Source organism: Galleria mellonella, unplaced genomic scaffold, assembly GCF_026898425.1.
Source record: "Galleria mellonella isolate WM207_F2 unplaced genomic scaffold, CSIRO_AGI_GalMel_v1 utg64, whole genome shotgun sequence".
Lineage (NCBI taxonomy): Eukaryota > Metazoa > Arthropoda > Insecta > Lepidoptera > Pyralidae > Galleria > Galleria mellonella.
In genome coordinates, this window is record NW_026442133.1 from 7,606,610 (window position 1) to 7,627,108 (window position 20,499).

The window sequence follows — 20,499 nt, forward strand, 5'->3', positions numbered from 1 at the left end:
AGATGATAATAGAATGGTAACCCACCCGCGCTATCGGTATACACCGGGAGGGCACCAGTGGAGGATGATAGGTGAGGATGAAGTAGGTCAGTTAGCCCATCGTGACGAATTCAACAAGAATTGTTCACGATGGTTTCCAGGAACCACCACGTGGAGGATGACCTAATAAGGCATATTGCTAGCAATGGAGCTGTCAAATTCCATTGCTAACAATTCCTTTCCCCTCATGCAGGTGGGGTTACCATTAATACAGTTCGACTAATTTCGTGAACTGCGTTCCTGCTGTGTGCAGTTCGCCTGCTTTTATACAGTTTTTTTCGTTTCGAAATTAACAATTTTCGTTGTTATATAAATAGCAAAACCGATGGAGAATCCAATTTTCAGGAAAGATGGAAATGGCGATAATGTTACAGTATTTACTTTTAAAGGAAACGATGAAATCGTGTGCAATAAAAAAAAAATTTGGAATTCTATTTTTATTTTATATAATATTTTTTAAAAAATATTTTTGATATTTATAAAAATAAACGTATAAATCAATAATACATTTTCCAAAGATCTTAACTTCCTCATTGTAGGTTTTATTATAGGTATCAGCCTTAGTGAAGGGGGGCGGGGCGTGAAAACTTGCCCAGAGGTACCTGGTACACTAAGGTCAATCCTGTAAGCAGGGTCTTAGGGGGTTAGGAGCATTTGGGGATCTGAGTAATGTAATGAGATATAAAAGAAGCGCGGGCATGATATGGGCGATTTTGAACCCAGTGTGGGCAGCACTGAAATTGGTGATGACTTTTAGGAACCCAACCATATAGATATTGGACTTGGTCGACCCGGCGTGGGCGATATTGAACCCGGTAAATTTTTGATCTGGTAGTGAGCGACATGAAAATAGACGATGACCATTTTTTAGATATCTTACTCGGCGTGGACGACACTGAAATGAATGATAACTTTGTTTTCGACATGAAGCCTCTCCAAAAACTTGCTTTGAGGCGCCAGTTACACTAAGGCTGATCCTGCTTGTCGGTAGTCACACACGTCACAATATGTGACGTGTGTGAATTGAAGAAGTAACACATTATAAGTAATAATAGGACAAAATATTAAAATTAACATATAACCAGCTCAAAAAGAAATTCACAACTTTACTTCTAGCACACTAATGGAACAAAGATAGCCAAAATATGTTAACGAATAACAATATTTGGTGGATTTTTGAGTACACATTCTTGATAAAAAAACAGTTGTAAGTTTTGATAATTATTTTTATACAGACCTTTCATAAGGTGAAACTGGTCGTATAATATAAAAAAAATACATTAACATACAATTACAGATTCTGTTGCGACCTTTTTGGGGGATTTTTTTTACATTTTCTTTTAATACCTATAATTATACATGTGGCTTAACAGATAGGGCCCACAAAATCAGACAAACAGTTATCCGAGACAGATAGATAAAATTTTCATTGTTTGAGACAAATGTTTATTTCGCTGTATTCTTCTCAAACTTCGCCGATAAGCCGGTTTTCTCAGATTACTTAGCTAATTGGTTATGTACAGTTATTTCCATTTCATTTTCTGAGCATTCTGGAAATAAGTTCTATTTCTAATTTATAAGATTATCTGAAGGGGCAACCTGGTGCCCAGTGACCATTGGCGCCGCAACTGTAGCACCGTCCGTACCCTCCGTAGTAGGAACCAGGTACACCTGGGACGGCATCGTTACTGTGTCCGTGGTTTGCACTTCCAGATTCGTCTGTACCTGTACATAAAAATATTGAGTCTTTAAGTTTATACTTTGAAAATGAATAGGGATACTTTCTTAAGTAAAATAAAGTTTAGACTTATAATGTTAATATTTATGTATTATATGTACGTTAAACAGATGTAATCGTATTTGTAAACTTACCACCATCGGCGCTGGTAACAGAAAGATCTGTGGGGGACTCCTCGGAATTGGAAGCATCGTCAGATCTACTGTTGGTATTTGACGACTCATAGTACCGTCCTCGTGGAAATGGCCAGAAGTCGATGTAGTCGTCGCTAGTAAATAACAATATAACGTTGTTTTTATTATTGTAATCATCATCTACCAAACCTTATTCTAATTATATAAACTTTGGAGTCGGCGTAATATGTTCTTATACATATTAGCCAAGGTTTTGGCTTTTAGTTTTATGACTGGCCGCCTGCTCGATGTCAACCCTCCTTTGGAATGGCCTGGCCACTTATTGTATGAAGGAAAGTTTCAAAGAAAAAGGAGGGAGACTTTGTTCTTATTATTAAGTATTTTTATTGTTTTCTTTTTTTTACAACATGGGGGTAAACAAGCATGCGGCTCACCTGATGGTAAGTGACTACCGCCGCCCATGATCACCTACAACATCAACGGCATTGCAGGTGTGCTGCCGGCCTCTTAAAAAGGAATATACTCTTCTTTGAAGGTTATGATGTCGTATCGGTTCGGAAATACTGCTGCTGGAAGTTGATTCCAAAGAGGGGTTATGCGTGGAAGAAAGTGCCTTGAAAAACGCACGGTGGAAGGCCGCCACTCGTCCAGATGGTTGGGATGAAACTTTAGTTTATGGTGGGTTGTACGGTGGTGAAAATCAGCAGCCGGTATCAATCCGAACAATTCCTCAGAGCATTCCCCACGATAAATTCGATAGAAGATGCACAGAGATGCAATATCTCTACGCAGTTTCAGTCGATTGAGTCGTGCAGTAAGGCGCTGATCATCAATAATTCGAGTCGCCCGACTTTGAATGTGGTCTAACAGTCTAATAAATGAATAAAAAAGTGGGTTGGTAATTTTGTGCAGCATAGGAAGTTATCAATATTTCTAGATTCACATATATGCGGACAATAGTGGAAATCCATCAATAGTGGATTTCAAAATACAAAAAAAGGTTATCCTAGATCCAAATATGGAGACAGATTGTGTGGTTTACATTGGGTTACCTACTAATTCTACAAGTTAAGTCAGTGTTGGGTTGCTCAGTCAGGTTTCCGTACCGACACCAATGATGCCTGTACATGTCTGACCCAATATATAAATTTGCCTGTAATGCGATGGAGCAGAACACTAAATGAGAGACTGTCAACTCTAACAAAATAATAATAGGTTTAGTCTCAAAATGATCACCGTTGATCCACATACCTCGTAGATAATGATATTATGTGTTTTTAGGTATAGGTATATATTGCTCCAGATCGCTTCTCCTTGCTTGGTTTGTTTATTTTTGTATTTTTCTGTTTTATATTACTATTTGTATTTCAAAGTACACAATTTAGTGTGTGTTGTGTTCACCTTAAAAAGATGAGCATTTACAAAATAGTTTAAATAATACTATAAATGTAAAAGTAATTTAGCAATTACTTGTCTAATATTAATAAATAAAAATATTACAGTATCTGATCCCATGCCTTTTGGGCGAAGTTTATTCTGCAGCTTATACCACGTGATTTATTGGAAAAGCTGAAGTTGCACTTAGAAATGTTAAAAGTCTGATTAAGAGGTAACTACATAGAACTTTGTATCACTTCTTTGATTGTTCATGTTGTTGTTTATATATTTTTTTTGTTTTTGGAGTGTAGTCATAACAATATTCCTGATTCTTGGATGACATCGATTGATTCTCAATACGCCTGATGCCACGCCGCCGTTTGATGTAATAGTTTCCATATTTTTACCATTTAATAATCTTCTAACTTAAGCCGAAAAATATTTGTTGTATGTATTATGTACGCTACTTACTTGTCCTCGTATTCCTCCTCCTCCTCCCCCTCCTCGAAGAACTCGAAATTGCTGTAGTCCGTGTATCCATAGCTGTAATCTCCGCTGAAATAAAATTAATTATTGAAACACAAGTAACTTTTCACTATCACTACATAGTATAAAACAAAGTCGCTTCCCGTCTATTCGTCCCTATGTATGTTTAGATCTTTAAAACTACGCAACGGATTATAATGCGTTTTTTTTTAATAGATAGAATGATTCAAGAGAAAGGTTTATATTGTGTAATACATACATATAGTAGAAAAACTGATAATTTTAGAGGTTTCTAATGTAATGTGATGTAATGTGCACCCGTGCGAAGCCGGGGCGGGTCACTAGAACATAAATATATAACATGGAAAGTATCCTATTTTTGTATTTTTAACACCTAAAATATATATAACTAGCGGCCCATTCCGGCTTCGAACGGGTGGACATTTTTACAACATTTAACATTTTTATCTGATCCTACCTAGCTACAATACTTATTTCATAGATGTGCCCGCCTCCACCTGTTCCTCTCTCGCACCACTAAAATAGGTATGAATAACATTTATAACGCGACAGCGTTATTTTTTCTGTTTCTATGACTTATTAAATTCCTGATATCTATTGAATGGAATAGCCGATTTGAACAATTCAAAAAGTAATCTACATTAATTGAACCTGTTTTGAAAACAATATTATTTATTTGGATAAGGATTTAAACAGAAGTATGAATAACATGGTGTAATTTTGGTCGGTATATCTAACAACTTTTAAAATGTAAAAAGTGGTTATTGTGACATAACGATAATAGTTGGACATATAGTGTCGGGAAGTTTTTTGTAGTTATTGATATTTTCTTCAATATTGTAGAACATACTTTTGTTCTATCACCAATAGTTTCCGCAGCGCACGCGACGAATAATATTTTATAGCATTTTTTTACACCCTGAGTTACGTTATTAAAGTTTTAGTAAGAATCCCTAATCTTTTCTAGCAATAAATATAGCTTATGTTACTCAGGGTGAATGTAGCTTTCTAATGATGAAAGAATTTTTGAAATCGGCGAAGTAGTTTTTGAGTTTATTCATTACAAACATACATGCACACAAAAATACAAATCTTTCCTCTTTATAATTTTAGTGTAGATTAACATACATGACACATCGTATTTATTTTCTTACTCTTTATTGCACCATTTAAAGAATAATATAACTGTATGTATGTATCAAATTTGTAAAAAACATTTCAAACATCATATCAGTCGTTAACTGTCCACTGTTGAACAAAGGCCTCCCCCTATTGGGGTGGCGGGGAGAGATTGCTAGTAATTGCCACGTTTGGCAGGCAATGTTTGTTGGGTATTTATTGTTATAATCATCATCATATTAGACTTTAACTATCCATTGCTGAACATAACCCCCCCAAAAAGGAACCTTTAGGTAGTTTTGCCATACATGGTAGGCGGATTGTTATAATAAATACTAGTAATCCATTCGAGACATGGGTGTCTAGGCAATAGAGCTATTTATGGGGATAAAACTCCTATCTCACAACTTGGAGCAATGAATACACATTTATAAAATTTCATTACAATCGGTTGAGCGGTTTTGGAGATTAGTGTGAACGAATATCGTTACAACACGACACGATATTGACATGGGATTTTTGTATATTACAATGATGTCACACATAATAATGACACGAGATGTTGAAGGACACTCCTAGTGTTGCAGGCGTCCATAAGCCACGCTAACCATTTACCATCCGATGGGCTGTATGTATGTTTGCCGCCTTCGTGATATAAAAAAAGGACAGAAAAAGAAACCAATTTACAAAGAGAGATAATGGGACTTAATTAGATTCTTAAAGGACTGGGTATCATTTGTGCAAGAAGGTAGCGAATTCCCTTGTTACATGGCGTGCACAGAGGTTTTGGTGTAAAAGGAAAAACTGAGGTCTTTTTTTTGTATTTTTTTTAAAAACGATGTTAGTTACAAACATGGCTATATTTTTCTTGTAATATTCAGATATAACTTTTAAAACCGTAATTATTTCAGATTTTTCACTTCAGAAACTTCGGTGATAAGAAGGGACTAATAAGGATGACTATTTTTCTCACATTTTCGATCATAACTCAGAAAACACGCAGCATAAAAATAAATAAAAAACAGTTTTAAAATGTACAAAAGAATGTCTTTACATAGGATATTCCACTTGGGCTAATGAGTTAATTATGAAATTTTGAGTATCCGTTTTGGACCCCTTAGCAAAGAAAATAAAAAAAAGCCATTGTAATATGCTTAATGATATGTAAAACTTGTTGAAATTTGAGATTTATATCATTAGTAGTTGTTGAGATGTAACGCTGTGATAGACAGATGGACCGACAAAGTTGGTGCGACTTTGTCGGTCCGTCTGTCTGTCACAGCGTAAAAGGGTTCTTTTGCACCTTTTGATAAGGAAGACTAAAAAGGTAACTTTAAAGTCGTGATAAAAATCAATACTGGAACAAATTTATCAATAACAAAAGAAATTATCAAATTCAGTTCAAGATTACCAAAGATTTTGCATAACGTATATACGAATAATACCGGCTCTTTTTCAAAGTAGCGTGGTATACATTATTGGCAAATAACTTAACAGATATTACGCTATTATTAGTGTAATTCAGATATACGTGGTATGGCTGGCCCATACGTAAATGAATAAAATAACACAAGATAGAAGCATACCGACTGGTCCCCGCGCTGAGCTGACTCTCTAGCGCTGACTCGAGTTCTGCAAACAATACAGCTTCATAAAACTACTCTATTTACACAATTGTATTTCTCAGAATATACATATTACAACTTTACACATTAGAATGATCTAGCGTAAATTATGCGAGAGGAAAAAATACATGGTAATTTGCCTTTATATTATAGACTTCTCATATTTTTTAAATTCCAATGACTCAATAAATTAGTTACGAAACTTGTATATAGAAGTATATTTCTATTAATGTTAAGAAAATATTATTTTATTACAATCATGAAATTAATTAAATCTTTAACTATGAAGCTGTATTGTTTACAAGTATTTCAATGTTATTAAATAAAGAATTTAAAGAAAATTCTTATCCTTGTTAAAATGCTATTGGAGAATACAACACTCTTGTAAGAATATTGTGCTCTGGCTTATCACAAAAAATATTCATAATATAGGTTCACATAGGCTATAAAAGGTTGTCTGAGAAACTAGATGTGTTCAAGTGGCAAACAATTCAATTTTTGATCGATTTCGAAAAGGAGAAGCTAAGGTTGAAGTATGAATTATTATTATATTATACAACAATATTTACAAATATTGTTACTCGTCATAGCGCTATAGATTTTTGCCTTAAGTGAATCTGTATAACAATACTATGTACTGTGTAAAAAATATATATATATATATATATATATATATATATATATATATATATATATATATATATATATATATATATATATATATATATATATATATATATATATATATATATATATATATATATATATATTTTACCTTCTCTGTTTTTGAGTAGTTCCTGTCTCTTATTCTTCATTTCCTCAGTGAGATTTAATACCATTTTTTCTATGAAAGAGTCTATTACTAAGCTTTTGCATTCGGAAGTAATCGCCGCCCTGTAAATTATCATAAATGCATTAGTTGTATACAATAATAAAAAATATTTTTGTCAGGAATTACCAACAAGTATATATAAATATAAGAAAGGCAAAAATATCTATTTGCTCCCACTTATCAGGCTATTTCTCTGTTCAATTCTCTGATTGCTCAGCAGCCAGATATTGATATATTTAATGACAAAACAGATATATTTTTAAAATGTTGTTCAAAATTTTTAAGTTTGTAAAATAAACCTATGGCTCACTACACGTTTTGGGATACTGTAAGTGTGGTGAGTAATTTATAAATAAATAAATAAAATAAATATATATATATATATAAAAACAATTCTCTATAATTTATATCTATAGAGAATTGTTTTTTTAGACAGTCGAGAGAAATTAAACAAGAATACACATCACCATATCATATCATAACTGTCCACTGTCGAACATTAGTCTCCCCCTTGGGGGTTTTGCCAGTAGTTGCCACGGTTGGCAGGCGGATTAGCAACGCGCAGTTAGGCTAGTTGCCTTTACCTCGCCCTCCCTTTGTCGCCACTTATGACACCCACGGGAAAGGAAGGGGTGGCATATTCTATGCCGGGTACACACGAGACTGCAATAATACACACTACAACACAACACATAGTGTTAATGAAATGGGGTACAACCTGCAAATGGGACAATCCTTTTTCTTCCTTTTCCATGCTGTTATGCAATATTTACAGAAGGTATGTGAGCAATTAAGGGTGATTGCGTTTATGAATAGTTCAGCACAAATGCTACATTGTAATTCACTTTCCATAAGCTGTCCAACTTCAGCTAATGTGCTCTGTTTCGAAGTGCCTTCCTTGAAAGGATCAGGTACACTTTCAATAAGATTTTTATTTTCAGTTTCTACTATTTCTAGCTGCTTTCTCATCTAATAAAGAAAAAAAGCAGGTTAGTTGAATATAATAATACAGTAAATTAGGAAAAATTATAAAAATACAGTTATCTCCAGGTGAAGGTTTTTGGTTGTTTTAGTATCACCATTTCATCTATTTCTATTATGAAGCAAGTGCATGCTTTAATGTAGTTGCTTGAAGAGTAAGATGGCAAATGTAATTACTGACACTAATTTATATATACTTTTGCATACATTAAAATATGTTTACAGAGCAGATTTAATGCTTATACGTATAATTAATACTTCAGCTCACACAAATGCCAACACATGAAGGGTGCTGTGGAATGCAATTAATATTCAGTGATATCTATATTATATTTTATATCTAAAGAAGTTACATTTCATTAGGTGGGCTGCTAGTTACTTTACTCTTACTGCAGCCAAATAATTAACAATCTTGTATGGCATCACTCTCGATTAACTGTATGGAGGAAGTAAATTTAATTCTACTGCTTGAATATTGCTAATAATAACAAAATCAATGTCTTACATAGGTACAATACAGTACATAAGGAAGGATATTTAAAAAAACTTATTTGTTTATTATATGATTTTTCTCAAACATGCTTGGAAATGTGAGCATTATTTTGACAATCTTCTTCGAGATAAAATTGCCGTACTGGCCAGATACATGTAGGCAGCGGCCGGCAAAAGTTGTATGAATATCCATATCTGTTTTGCGGCCTAATAAATTAATATGTAAACTCATCTGTTCTGTAATTTAAAAATGAAATGACCTTTTACTTCGAAATATGGCTACCAAGGAGGTAAACTGGCTTGCAAATAGAAAGCTGTTTATTGAAAAAAAAAAAAAAACAAAGGAACATTATGGTATGTGAAAAATTATTATTGTTCGTTATTATATTGAACTTGAAAAGTAAAACTGTGTTTTTAATTTCCGCGCATTGTTTGAGAAAAGTACTATACAAACTTTGGCCACAACTAGGCTTTGATGGACTCACGTATGTGTGCCTCGGCTTACATTTGCACGATCGTTCATCAATGCTTCAGTTGCTGGCCGCTGCAGTAATGAACTATATTTATGACATGAGGACATAATATACAGGGCAAATTTCTATATTATATTCAGTTGCTAATTTGATGACAAAATTATAAGTGATTAACTCACCTTTTCTAGCTGATCTTGTAAAGAACTAATGACTTCACTAGATTGCTCAGCTTGCTTTTGGATTCTTTCGGCAGCTAGTGCTGCTAGCTCCGTTTCTCGTTGTGTAACTCGTGACTACAATTATATATTTAATTTTAAGTTACAAAATAATGTAATAAATACTTACTGTAATCTGTACATATATTTATTTAGATTATTAAAAAGGAATGTCCTATTACCTTGAGTTCTTCAAGAGATTTTTCAGAATTAATTTGTGCCTCAGCAAGTTTTTTTCGTATTTCCTCTCTTTCCTGTATCTACGAGAAATAATAAGCCATTAAAATACAAACCTAAAACACACTATTTTAAAAGATATATATATATATATATATATATATATATATATATATATATTATAATATATATTATGCTCATTTTTATGCTCATAATATACACTCGCGAGCAACCAAATCGACTCAACCCTTGACAATGCATATGTGCGCCACATATGCTTTAATTTTACTAAAACGACAAATGTCAATTATAAAAATGATATGGCATTCGAAAGCTTAAGATGTCAGCTTTAATTTGATATTGATTATATCAAATTAATGCTGACATTATATGATTATTATTGAAATCCATTAATTATTTCTTAAGTGAATGATGTCTAAACGTAAGAGTAGGAAAAATGCAGTCTGTTTTGCATTGATCTTATCAATTTTTTGATATTTTCTTAAGGAATGCCGTCCCACTCCTCTAACAATGCTGCCTTTAGCTCGTCTACGCTTAAAGGGACTAGATTCTTGGCCCGAATCCTTATTCTTTTAAGCTTGTCCCATAAGTGCTCGATGGGATTCATATCCGGGTTGAGCGCAGGGCAGTCCATCGTGCCGTCAAGGGTTGAGTCTTTTTGGTTGCTCCCGAGTGTTTATACATATAATAAAATTGTAACAAGGCGATATCTGTACAAAGGAGATATTTAACAAATTTTGTTAAATATTGGCACTTATTTGGATACAGTTTTTAGAATTGCTTTTTAATGTTTAATTTTTTTTTATACAACTTAGAATGGCAAACAAGCCGACGGCCCACCTGATGGAAAGTGGTAACCGTCGCCTATAGACATGAGCAGTACCATGGACATAATAGAGTATACTGTTTCGCCCATGATACCCCCCATGCGTTGCCATTCCTAAAGACTCAGGTGTTATTCCTCTGTACCCAGCAAATTCACGTCATATCCCACCCTTTAAAACTGAAACACAGCCATGCACACACAGCTGCTTCACGGTTGAAACACGAATGGGACAGAGGTACCTAAGCAATCGACTTTTGTACAAATTAAAATCTGCAATATGTTTTATCTTGATACATCATCTAAAAGCGGTTTATTTTATTAGTTTTCATACATCTATTTCATTTAAAAAATGTATGAATAAGGAGTTGCAGGGGAAAACGAACTATAAACTTACAAGTTGATCCATTTTCACCTTCTCCTCATCGTTTAACTTTTTCATCTGTTCCATTTGTTCATTTAGATACTGTTCAGCGTTTAATTTTTGTTGTTCCGTTTGTTGAACTTTCTCTTCTAGATTTTTTTTTATTTCATCCAGTTCTTGTTTTAATTCTATTTCTCGTAATTCCTTCTGTTTTTCTAATTCTTTTAATTCCTGCAATATTCAGTGTGATTTAACATATACTTAATTGTGTCAAAAATATACTGCAGTAATATTAACAGTGATACTAACTTATTTAATCTTACTGTTAATTAACAAACATGATAAGGTAAGTATTTATTTACTTATTTGGGACAACAAATAATTTTACAATTATTGATAGATCATATGAAGTACATACAAATATTTTAATTATTATAAAACTAACACTTCTCTACAGATTACTATTGCTATATTGCTCTTAATTTATGTTACTTTAATTTTACTTGTAGCTATTTAAAATATCTATTACGTTTTTTTTTTTCATTTATTATGTATATTACAAATAAAAAAATATCATCAAGTTAGTGAAATGGCGTTCGTCTTGTACGTCAGTGTATAAAATACGTGGCGTACAAGCACAGCAGTGTGGTGGATGCCCGACAGCTCTGAATAGCATAGTTTACTGGTTAATTCAGCATAATCAGAAAAGTTGTTACAAATTTTATACAGCATCATAATATTAAGAAGTGAACATATAGATATTAGCTTAAACCGGAAGTAATAATAAATAAGATAAAAAAAGGAAATCTAAACAAGAGATGTAAATATGAAATAATGCAAATGAAAGCTTGTGGACTAGAATCACACAAGATAAAAAAGAATGGAAAAGGTGACGGGGGTCTTTGAATAAAAAAAGCAGATGACGAGCAACTACTATTAATTAATTAATTGTAATAATCTAATATAATAATTATATAATCTAGTTTTTAAAGGAAAGAATGAAATAATGACTATTTTTGAAACTGAACAACTTTATCTGAAGTATACGTTGAAATATGGGAACAATTTTGTAACTAGTATTTTTCAATAAGAATTGAATCAAATGAAAAAATCAAATCAAAGAATTGGGTCAAATGAGATATATTGGGAATCGGAGGAGAGTTCGCAGAGGAGAAAAAATATGAGAATTTCCGAATAACTATATATAATATTAAATAATAATAAATAATGGTAAAATATTTGGACATAATGGAATTGGCCGTCTAGTAAAATCCCATTTAAAAGAATATACTGAAGAATTGATTGTAATATCAGACAAAACAGGCATATTAAATATTATGTTACCTTCATTTAAAGAGAAATGGTCAGTAATACAAGTGTATGCACCACATGAATTAATTTCAATAGAAGACAAAGATCAATTCTACAGTGACGTTTCACTCTCCATACAAGGAGCTAATAAAAATATTATTGTTATGGGAGATTTTAATAGAACAATTTTTTTCATACAACTCAGAATGGCAAACAAGCTTACGGTCCACCTGATGGAAAGTGGTAACCGTCGCCTATAGACATGAGCAGTACCAAGGACATAACAGAGTATACTCACTCTTCAAATCGAAACACAGCCATGAAAACACAATTGCTTTACGGTTGAAACACGAATGGGACAGAGGTACCCAAGCAAACTACTTTTGTACAAAGTCTATATGTATGCTGTATAATGAAGTTAAGATCAATGTTTAGCATTTAGGAAATAGAAACGATAATAGAAAACATTTAGTTAATTTTGCATTTGAGAATATAACTATAATAACTAGTCTATTTAGAAATATTTTGGAGATGTTGATATAATAAACACATTTAATTTTAATATAGACTACAGACCAGTAAGGAACTATCTGGTATTATGAACCTAAGAAGCCAAGGAGATCTCTAATACACACTAGTTATATAAAAAATCCAGTATAGGAACTACTGATTAGGATTCAGAAGTAACTACTCTACAATAGATCATATCCATACAATCAAACAGGTGGTAGAAAAATATAATGAATAAACAAAACAATTCTATTTGGGATTTTTTGATTATAATAAAGCATTTGATTCATTAAAACATAGTCATCTCTAGTAAGCTCTTGAACAACAATAAATATTTTAGAATAATTAAAGAAATATACCATAGTAGCTAAGTAAAAGTAAAATTGGAGTATGAAGGAATTTCGTTAAAGAAGGAGGTAAGATAGGGTGACCCTATTTCACCTAAATTGTTCTTAGCAATATTAGGTCTATTGAAATCTGAGTTGGGAAGAATATGGATAAAATATCAACAGTAAATAACTCACCTCAGATTTGCTGATAATATCATATTACTAGCGGAGTGTTTCAATATACTATAAATTATATAATATAACCAAATGTCCAAAGAAATGGATAAAAAATTTGATAACTCTTGGAAGCATTATTGGTCCCTCAAAGAGACTATGAAAAATAAAGAAATACCAATTTACACAAAAAAAATAATATTTGTTAATTGCATCCTACCTTGTATATGATATAGATATCAAACACGGTCATTGTCTAAAATGGCATGGAAAGGAGTATGTTATATATCAAAAAACAGGTTTAAATTAGTTTAACTATAAGTGAAAAAATTAAAGTAAAAGATGTCACAGCGTGTACAAGACAGAAAAAATGGTGTTGGAATGGACATATGATGAGGGATCAAAACGAGAATTTGACTGAAGAAGTGACCGAATAGTATCCACATAGTGGTATATAAAACAGAGGGAGACAAAAACGATTTGGGAAGATAACCTGAAGTGGCAGGATCAAAGTGGCATTATACCACACTTGATAGAGAGAAGTAGAAATCATTGGAGGAGACCCTGTGTCACAAGACAAACTTGTAGAAGATAATATGATAATAAAAGCATGAATAGTTGAATTTTATATAATAACACTGGTCAACACTAGTCAGGCCACAGGAACTCTAATAGCTAATACTGTTTTAGCCACCAACTCTGATTAATAAATTGTAGTAGTTTTGTTTCGATTGGCCCCAGATTTTTTGTGATGTGTTGATAAGCATAATCTGTACTAGGGCAATAAACACAAGTAAACAGTCGGGAATAAATAAGACATAAAATTAATTATTTTTGTATTGATTCAGAATTAGTGCATTATAAGTAATTGTTGACATTGTATAAACATGTCGAGAAAGTGTAATAACGATCCTGATTCATTCTTTTATAATTTTCTTTTATATTTTAATTCTTTTATATTTGTGGTAAATTAACTTTCAAAAAGCAAAGACCAAATTTTACCATACTTGTGTTGGAGAGTTATCACTAGTGTTTTGGTTTCTCTGTGGCTTATCAAGACAAACCTTAGGCATAACTTGTGTTAAGAATTTAACTGATTAGAGGAAACGCCGCCGCTATATGCCGCCTGCAGTACTCATGATACAGAACCAAGAGATCACGTTTTGGATTGCTATTTCTGTCCTATAGACATAGAAGGTAGTAATTTTAAGAAAAACACAAGGCTGTTATTTGAAAAAATCAAATATATAGTAGGGATTTCAAAATTGTTGCCCTATTACTTGGACTTCAGCTGCGCTCTACCAAATTAAAAGAAAAATTTCATAGAATAATGTGAAATAGATGCGATGTGAATAGATGCGAAGTTAAAAGAGGTTAGTTTCATTGGACCTCAAATCAGGAAGTTAATAAAAGATCCAGTGTTTGAAGAAAAAATAAATGACCTGGAAAAACGAGCATGAATATCTTTTATTAAAGTTGTTTTAAATTTTCTAGGTAACCATAAGAGTAACAACTACAAAGAGTTTGTTAGCAAGCTGTTATCGGCTTATCAAGCATTAGGTTGCTACATGTCATTTAAGAATAATACTTTAGGCTCACATTTAGATATTTTTACTGAGATTTTACATGCTGTTGCTATAAATGGAACCCAAGGATGTTGGTCAATTACTGCTGGAGATTAAAAGGGATTAACCAGAAGCTAAATATGTCAGAAAATCTTAAATTGGAATTTCATAATAGAATGTCTTTGCTTTTTTGTATCAGATATTCACAATTAAAAAAAAAAAATAATTAATCACATCAATAAATAAAATTCTTGGCCAATAATTTTATTTATTGATTTATATATTTTCACTAATAGTCACCCATAAAGTAAAAAATATAAGTGAAGTGTGTGTGGCACAACAAACTTCAAATTTTATTGCCCAGTGTAATTTACTGTGCATGAACCAAATGTTGTTACAAAATTTATCCATTTGTTGTGAATATATTATTTATAAGAAGTTGTATTATCAGTAATTAAAGGCTATTAAATAAATAAAATACCTTCTCCTTCGCTAACCTAAGTTGTTCTGTTTCTGTTCGTAGCATTTCTTCCAATTCCTGTTTTTCTTTTAACCGCACTTCTTCTTGTTCTTTCATTTTTGCTGTTAATTTCTTCAACATCTCTTCTTTTGATGTGTTCTTTCGATTTAATTCTGAAAGGAATTCCTCACGTTCTTTTAATAATTTTTCTTTAAGAGAATTGTTTTCTTTTATCATTTCAGACTCTGCCTCATTATGTTTCTTGATTTGATCCTACAAATGGTAATGTAAATTCAATTATAAATATAATAAAATACTTATTATTTTAGTTGGTACTTATTTCAATTATAGGCCACTAGTTTTTAACAGTAACTTCATTAGTATGACTGGGATATTTTATCATAATTATATTGATATAAATAGCAGCCTATATAATTCTTCATCACATATATGTATATCAATTTTGATATACATATTTGTGATGAAAAATTGAATTTATTGTTACTAAGTGTTAAGGCACTAAGTAACAATAAGTTCAAACATATGTTATAATAAGGAATAAACATATTTATTCAATTTATACAATTAAAATGTTAAGTTTCTATACCATCAACTCTAATATTTTCATTTCCATTTCTTCTTTTACCATTGCAAGTTGAGCATCTCTTTCAGCAATTCGTAGTGCTTTCTGTTGCTCTACTTCACTCTTTTCTCCTTTTAAATTTTCTATTTGTAATGCATATTGAGATTCGAGATGTTTTATTTTTCTGTCCATATTAATTTGTAATTGTTGTTTTAATATCATTGTTGCTGTTTGCATTTGTTTTCTGTTTTGAATTTTGTCTTCTAAATGTTTTATTTCACAACTTTGTGATTCTTCAAATTTAATTTTTACATCATTTATAAAATTATTGGTCTCATCATCAACTTCAAGTTTTATGCGTTTTCTTGGTATTATATTAGTATCAGATTCAAAAATAAACCTATATTTAAATTCTTCTGAAGGCTCTAGTATGATAACATCTTCATTTGAGAGTTTTTTTATGTTTCCTTTTCCCAATTTTTGCCCATTAATTAATAATCCAAAGGTACTGTTATCTTCAATTATCCATTCACTGTTACCTATTTTCCGAAAAGTACAATGATTTCTAGAGATTGCTAAAAATGGTATTACAACTGAATTTTGAAGTCCTCGTCCAAGTGTAAACTGCAAGTATAAATATGTAAACAATTTTAATAGCTTGTTCTGAGAAATAACGTGTAAATAACTTGATAGATGTGAATTGAACTTACCTCTGAAGAAGTTAGTGATATTTCTTGGAAATTATTAAACTCTGATTTTAGAGGTTTACAAGCTATCAATAGAGGAACATTTTTATCCATGTTGTAGTAAATTTTTCTTATAAAAGTAAAAAAAAGTGATTTCGTTATATTCCATATTCGAATCATACATTGATAAAATATTCATAGACAATTTAGAAATATTACAGATGTAGAGGACAGAGTACAGCAAAACGAATGGACCCATAGATTAAGAATAGTATCAAAGATAAGAGAATTTTGAAAATTAGGTAAAAAATTATTTGATGAAACTGGAGTTAAAAATTTGTGTAAGTAATTTCAGGGTTGTATGGGTAATTGTCATGAAATCCCGAAATTCGATCATTAAAAATTGATCAATAAAATTGATAAAAATTTGTATTTATTTTCTATGGATTTCGTAGTACCTATTTATATTTTATTTTTACTTTTAAATTAATATCCAGGATATTAATTTCCAGGTTTGCTACATAATATATATCGGCGTAAGCGTTATTATCTGTAGCTGTGAACGAGGAAACATTAACTTGGTATTACCTTCATAAAATATTTTCATAAACGCAAATGATTTAGAAAAGTTATTGAAATTAGAGCTCGGGACATACCCTCACTATGATTGATAATTTTTAGAGATATTATAAAGAAGTTGTTTTTTTTTTATTTACACATATAGTTCCAAAATAATAAGTCAATCTTTTATCCACAGTAATACAGATTTCAAGGAAATATTAGTAACCGTTATGTTTATTAGATATTTGATATAATTTGAAGGACAAGAATTTGAAGAAGACATTTCTTCGTTCGAGAACTTGTGACAAAAGGCGATCTCATATGTAATTAAAAAAATTATCAATAAGTGGCAGCCTGCAGATATATTTACCAAAGTTTTACCAAGGTCAAGATTAGTAAGCTTCTAGGATTAAACATCGATCGAAGATGTTTAGAACCTGTTTGGTTCACTAGCAGGCGATATGCGTCCCAGCAGCGTCAGTCAATGTAAACAAAAAAATAATAATACCACAATTATTAACTAAATGATAGCTCTTTATTTTTCATAATAACACCAAACTATAACTATCAGTAATACCAAAAACCTTACTGTTTCTTTTAAATATCCCCTTTTATTTCCTGTTTGTAAGTGGCATAATGGACAACACATTAGCCTTATGTCAATATTAAAAAAGTAAACATTAATTTATAAGAGTTGGCAGTAACTTTATACCCACGGAACCTGGAAATTGAATTACATGTTACCTTTTCGAAGTAACAACACAATGAAAATTACAAAAAAGAAAAATAAATTAATACCCATAGTGTTGTATCATTATCTATGTATGCTCCGTCCAAAACATAAAAAAATCTAGCTATTGCATTACATAAAACTATCAAATTTCACGAAAAACAAGGACGATAAAATAGTACCAAAATTAATCACATTATTTTATTTTACCTCAATTTCAAATCTAATTTTTTTGACAGATAAGTATTGCTTATTATTTTTGGCGCATTAAACAATATTGTGTTAAATCAAACAGCATCTGAAAACAACACGTATTAATTTCTAAAGAATATATATTGGCTGTATTCATAAGAGACTTAGCATGTAAGTTATTTTTTAAAAGTAGTGGATTTTTGTAAGTTGAAAGAAATAACCTTATTTGTACGGGGGGAGAAGGTATTGTTAGTAATATTAGGAATATACCCAATTAAGTCGATTTCTACGCGGTTTCCTCTGGAAACCGTCGTTTCGGTAGGCCAACTGATCTTTTTCACCATCATCTATCATCTCTCACTGGTACCCTACCTGTGTATACCGATAGCGCAGGACGGGGTAAACATTTCATATCATCCATTAAAAAAATCCTATTTGTACTTAAAAAATTACGATTATGTATCACTAAAATGATTTTTATTTTAAAAGGTGATATTTTTACGGGATACCGCATACTACCAATGTAATTAATTAATTATTTATAAATAATTTTAGGTACTATATATTTTTGTAATATATCTTTACTTATAATTAAATTTTAGTTCATATCGATAAATATACTCGAGAGCAATGAATCCGGGTCACTTACCATAAAAACCTATAAATCTCGGAAAATAAGAATATAGCTAGCTTAATGAAATAAATTGTGTTTAGAAGACAATTAAATACTCCTTAAATTAAGGTATGAAAACTTCTTAGTTATTGCAAGGTTATGTCGTAAAAAATCCAATTTGAAAAAGGGAGACTTTCGAAGATGGAACTTCGAAATTACTGCATTTGATTTTACCTTTGTTTCTCATCTGTCATTTAAGTGGGTATATAAAACATATTGATAGTGTTCAATATTTATTATTCAATCTGTAGTCATGTCGCTTACAACTGAAGAATGCACCAGAATCCTCACAATGCTGGAAACCGACCGGAGTCAGCGCGATACAGCCAGGACTGTCGGTGTGTCGCTGTCAACAGTATAAAGAGTTCTTCGACGTTACGAGGAAACTGGCTCTAACCTACGTAGACAAGGAACGGGCAGAACTAGGTGTACCACAGTACGAGAAGATCGATACTTGTCGAACACCATGCTTCGTAATCGCTTTCTCACAGGAATTGAACTTACAAATCGGTTTCGACACCTCAGAGGAAGTAAACCAAGCGTATGGACAGTAAGACGACGACTTGCTGAAGCTAACTTGAAACCACCTAGACCTGCAAATGGCTCTAAACCGGAGCGTGGTGATCGTATTGCAAAACTAAAATATGCCCAGAACCATTTAAATTGGACTATTGAAGATTGGTTGAAAGTTATGTTTTCCGACGAATTAAATTTATGGTCTACAAGCACGATGGAAGACAGAGTGTATAGAAGATTAGGGGAAAGATTCAAGCAAGCATGCATAAAAGAAAAAGTAGCCTACGGTGGTGGGTTTGTACTTGTGTGGGCCAAAATTACATCTGAGAGTCGCACAGAACTGGCGTTCATAGGAAACCGCTCTTTAACCAGCGTAAGATATGTGTAAGAAATGCTTAATGAACACGTTGGGCCATTTATGGTCAATTTTGGGTGAGTATGCTATTTTTATGCATGACAATGCCCGACCTCATACAGTGAGCTCAAAATTGCTTTCATAGAGGAATGGGAGAATATTTGCCAAAATCGTATAATAAATTTGGTGTACAGCATGTCAAACTGCATAAACGTAGTAATAGAAGCACGAGGAGGCAATACAAAGTATTAAAATTCAAGAAAATCATATTGTTGTACAAAAATGTCATGTTCCCTATTTTTGTTTTGAGGCGAGATCAGCAGTTTTTTTCATTATGTAATTTTTAATAAATAAAATGTAGTGAATTATAAATTTTATTACTTTCATTTAAGGGGTATTATATTGTATTAAACACCGTTTATTTTATTAAGCTAGCATTCTTAGTTTCTAAGATTTATAAGTTTCTTTATACGCATTCATTGCTCTCGAGTATAGTATGACTCGTGGTAAGAATAACACTAATTAATTTCAGTTAATTTTACAAGTTTATCAAAATTTGTAATATAGAATAGCATAAAAATTGGTTCCATTACTATATGAACGAATAAATATATTAATTAGATTTAAATATTTAAAAAATATATATATATAAGTAGAGCGCTGTTTTTTTAATGACACCATAATTTTGGCCAAAGGTTTTGGAATACATAATTCACATAGTGTGTTGCTCGTTGTATTTATGACATTGCCAATGCGTTAGTGAGGGATAGACATATAAATAGGCAACTACCTTTTGACTAGTCCGTAGGAGTCATATTTATCAATATAAAAAACTAAACTTTCTAAAGGAAAATATTCATTTTTATAAGAAATGCTGCTAGAAGTCTCGAATTCCACAGAACGAAGAGGCAACGAGAGTGAAAGCATATTTCGAGGC

The 20,499-nt window shown here is 31.9% G+C and overlaps 1 protein-coding gene across 4 annotated transcripts; it reads right to left on the reverse strand.

Annotated features, from left to right (window-relative positions):
• Positions 1-461: 461 nt before the first annotated feature.
• LOC113512591 (E3 ubiquitin-protein ligase RNF8-like) lies at positions 462-16,739 on the reverse strand. Of its 4 annotated transcripts, XM_026896488.3 has the most exons (12): positions 16,560-16,739; positions 15,874-16,473; positions 15,288-15,539; positions 10,951-11,148; positions 9,715-9,792; positions 9,497-9,610; positions 8,090-8,340; positions 7,315-7,433; positions 6,501-6,546; positions 3,760-3,843; positions 1,912-2,045; positions 462-1,764 (listed from the first exon to the last, which is right to left on the reverse strand). In XM_026896488.3, the coding sequence occupies exons 1-12, from the start codon at positions 16,713-16,715 to the stop codon at positions 1,622-1,624; spliced, it is 2,175 nt and encodes a 724-aa protein (XP_026752289.2). In that variant the 5' UTR covers positions 16,716-16,739; the 3' UTR covers positions 462-1,621. The 4 variants fall into 4 exon arrangements, with proteins under 4 accessions (XP_026752289.2, XP_026752290.2, XP_031770762.2 ...); XM_026896489.3 differs by lacking the exon at positions 6,501-6,546; XM_031914902.2 differs by lacking the exons at positions 462-1,764; positions 1,912-2,045 and adding an exon at positions 2,088-3,312.
• Positions 16,740-20,499: the final 3,760 nt, after the last annotated feature.

Bases quoted from the DNA above. Each gene is read 5' to 3' on its own strand.
- LOC113512591 (XM_026896488.3), bottom strand. From the start codon at position 16,715: ATGATTCGAATATGGAATATAACGAAATCACTTTTTTTTACTTTTATA. The intron at 9,611-9,714 runs GTAATAGGACAT...ATATAATTGTAG, and splicing joins AATCTCTTGAAGAACTCAAG to TCACGAGTTACACAACGAGA. The intron at 3,844-6,500 runs GTATGCTTCTAT...ATTTTATTTCAG, and splicing joins CTCAGCGCGGGGACCAGTCG to CGGAGATTACAGCTATGGAT.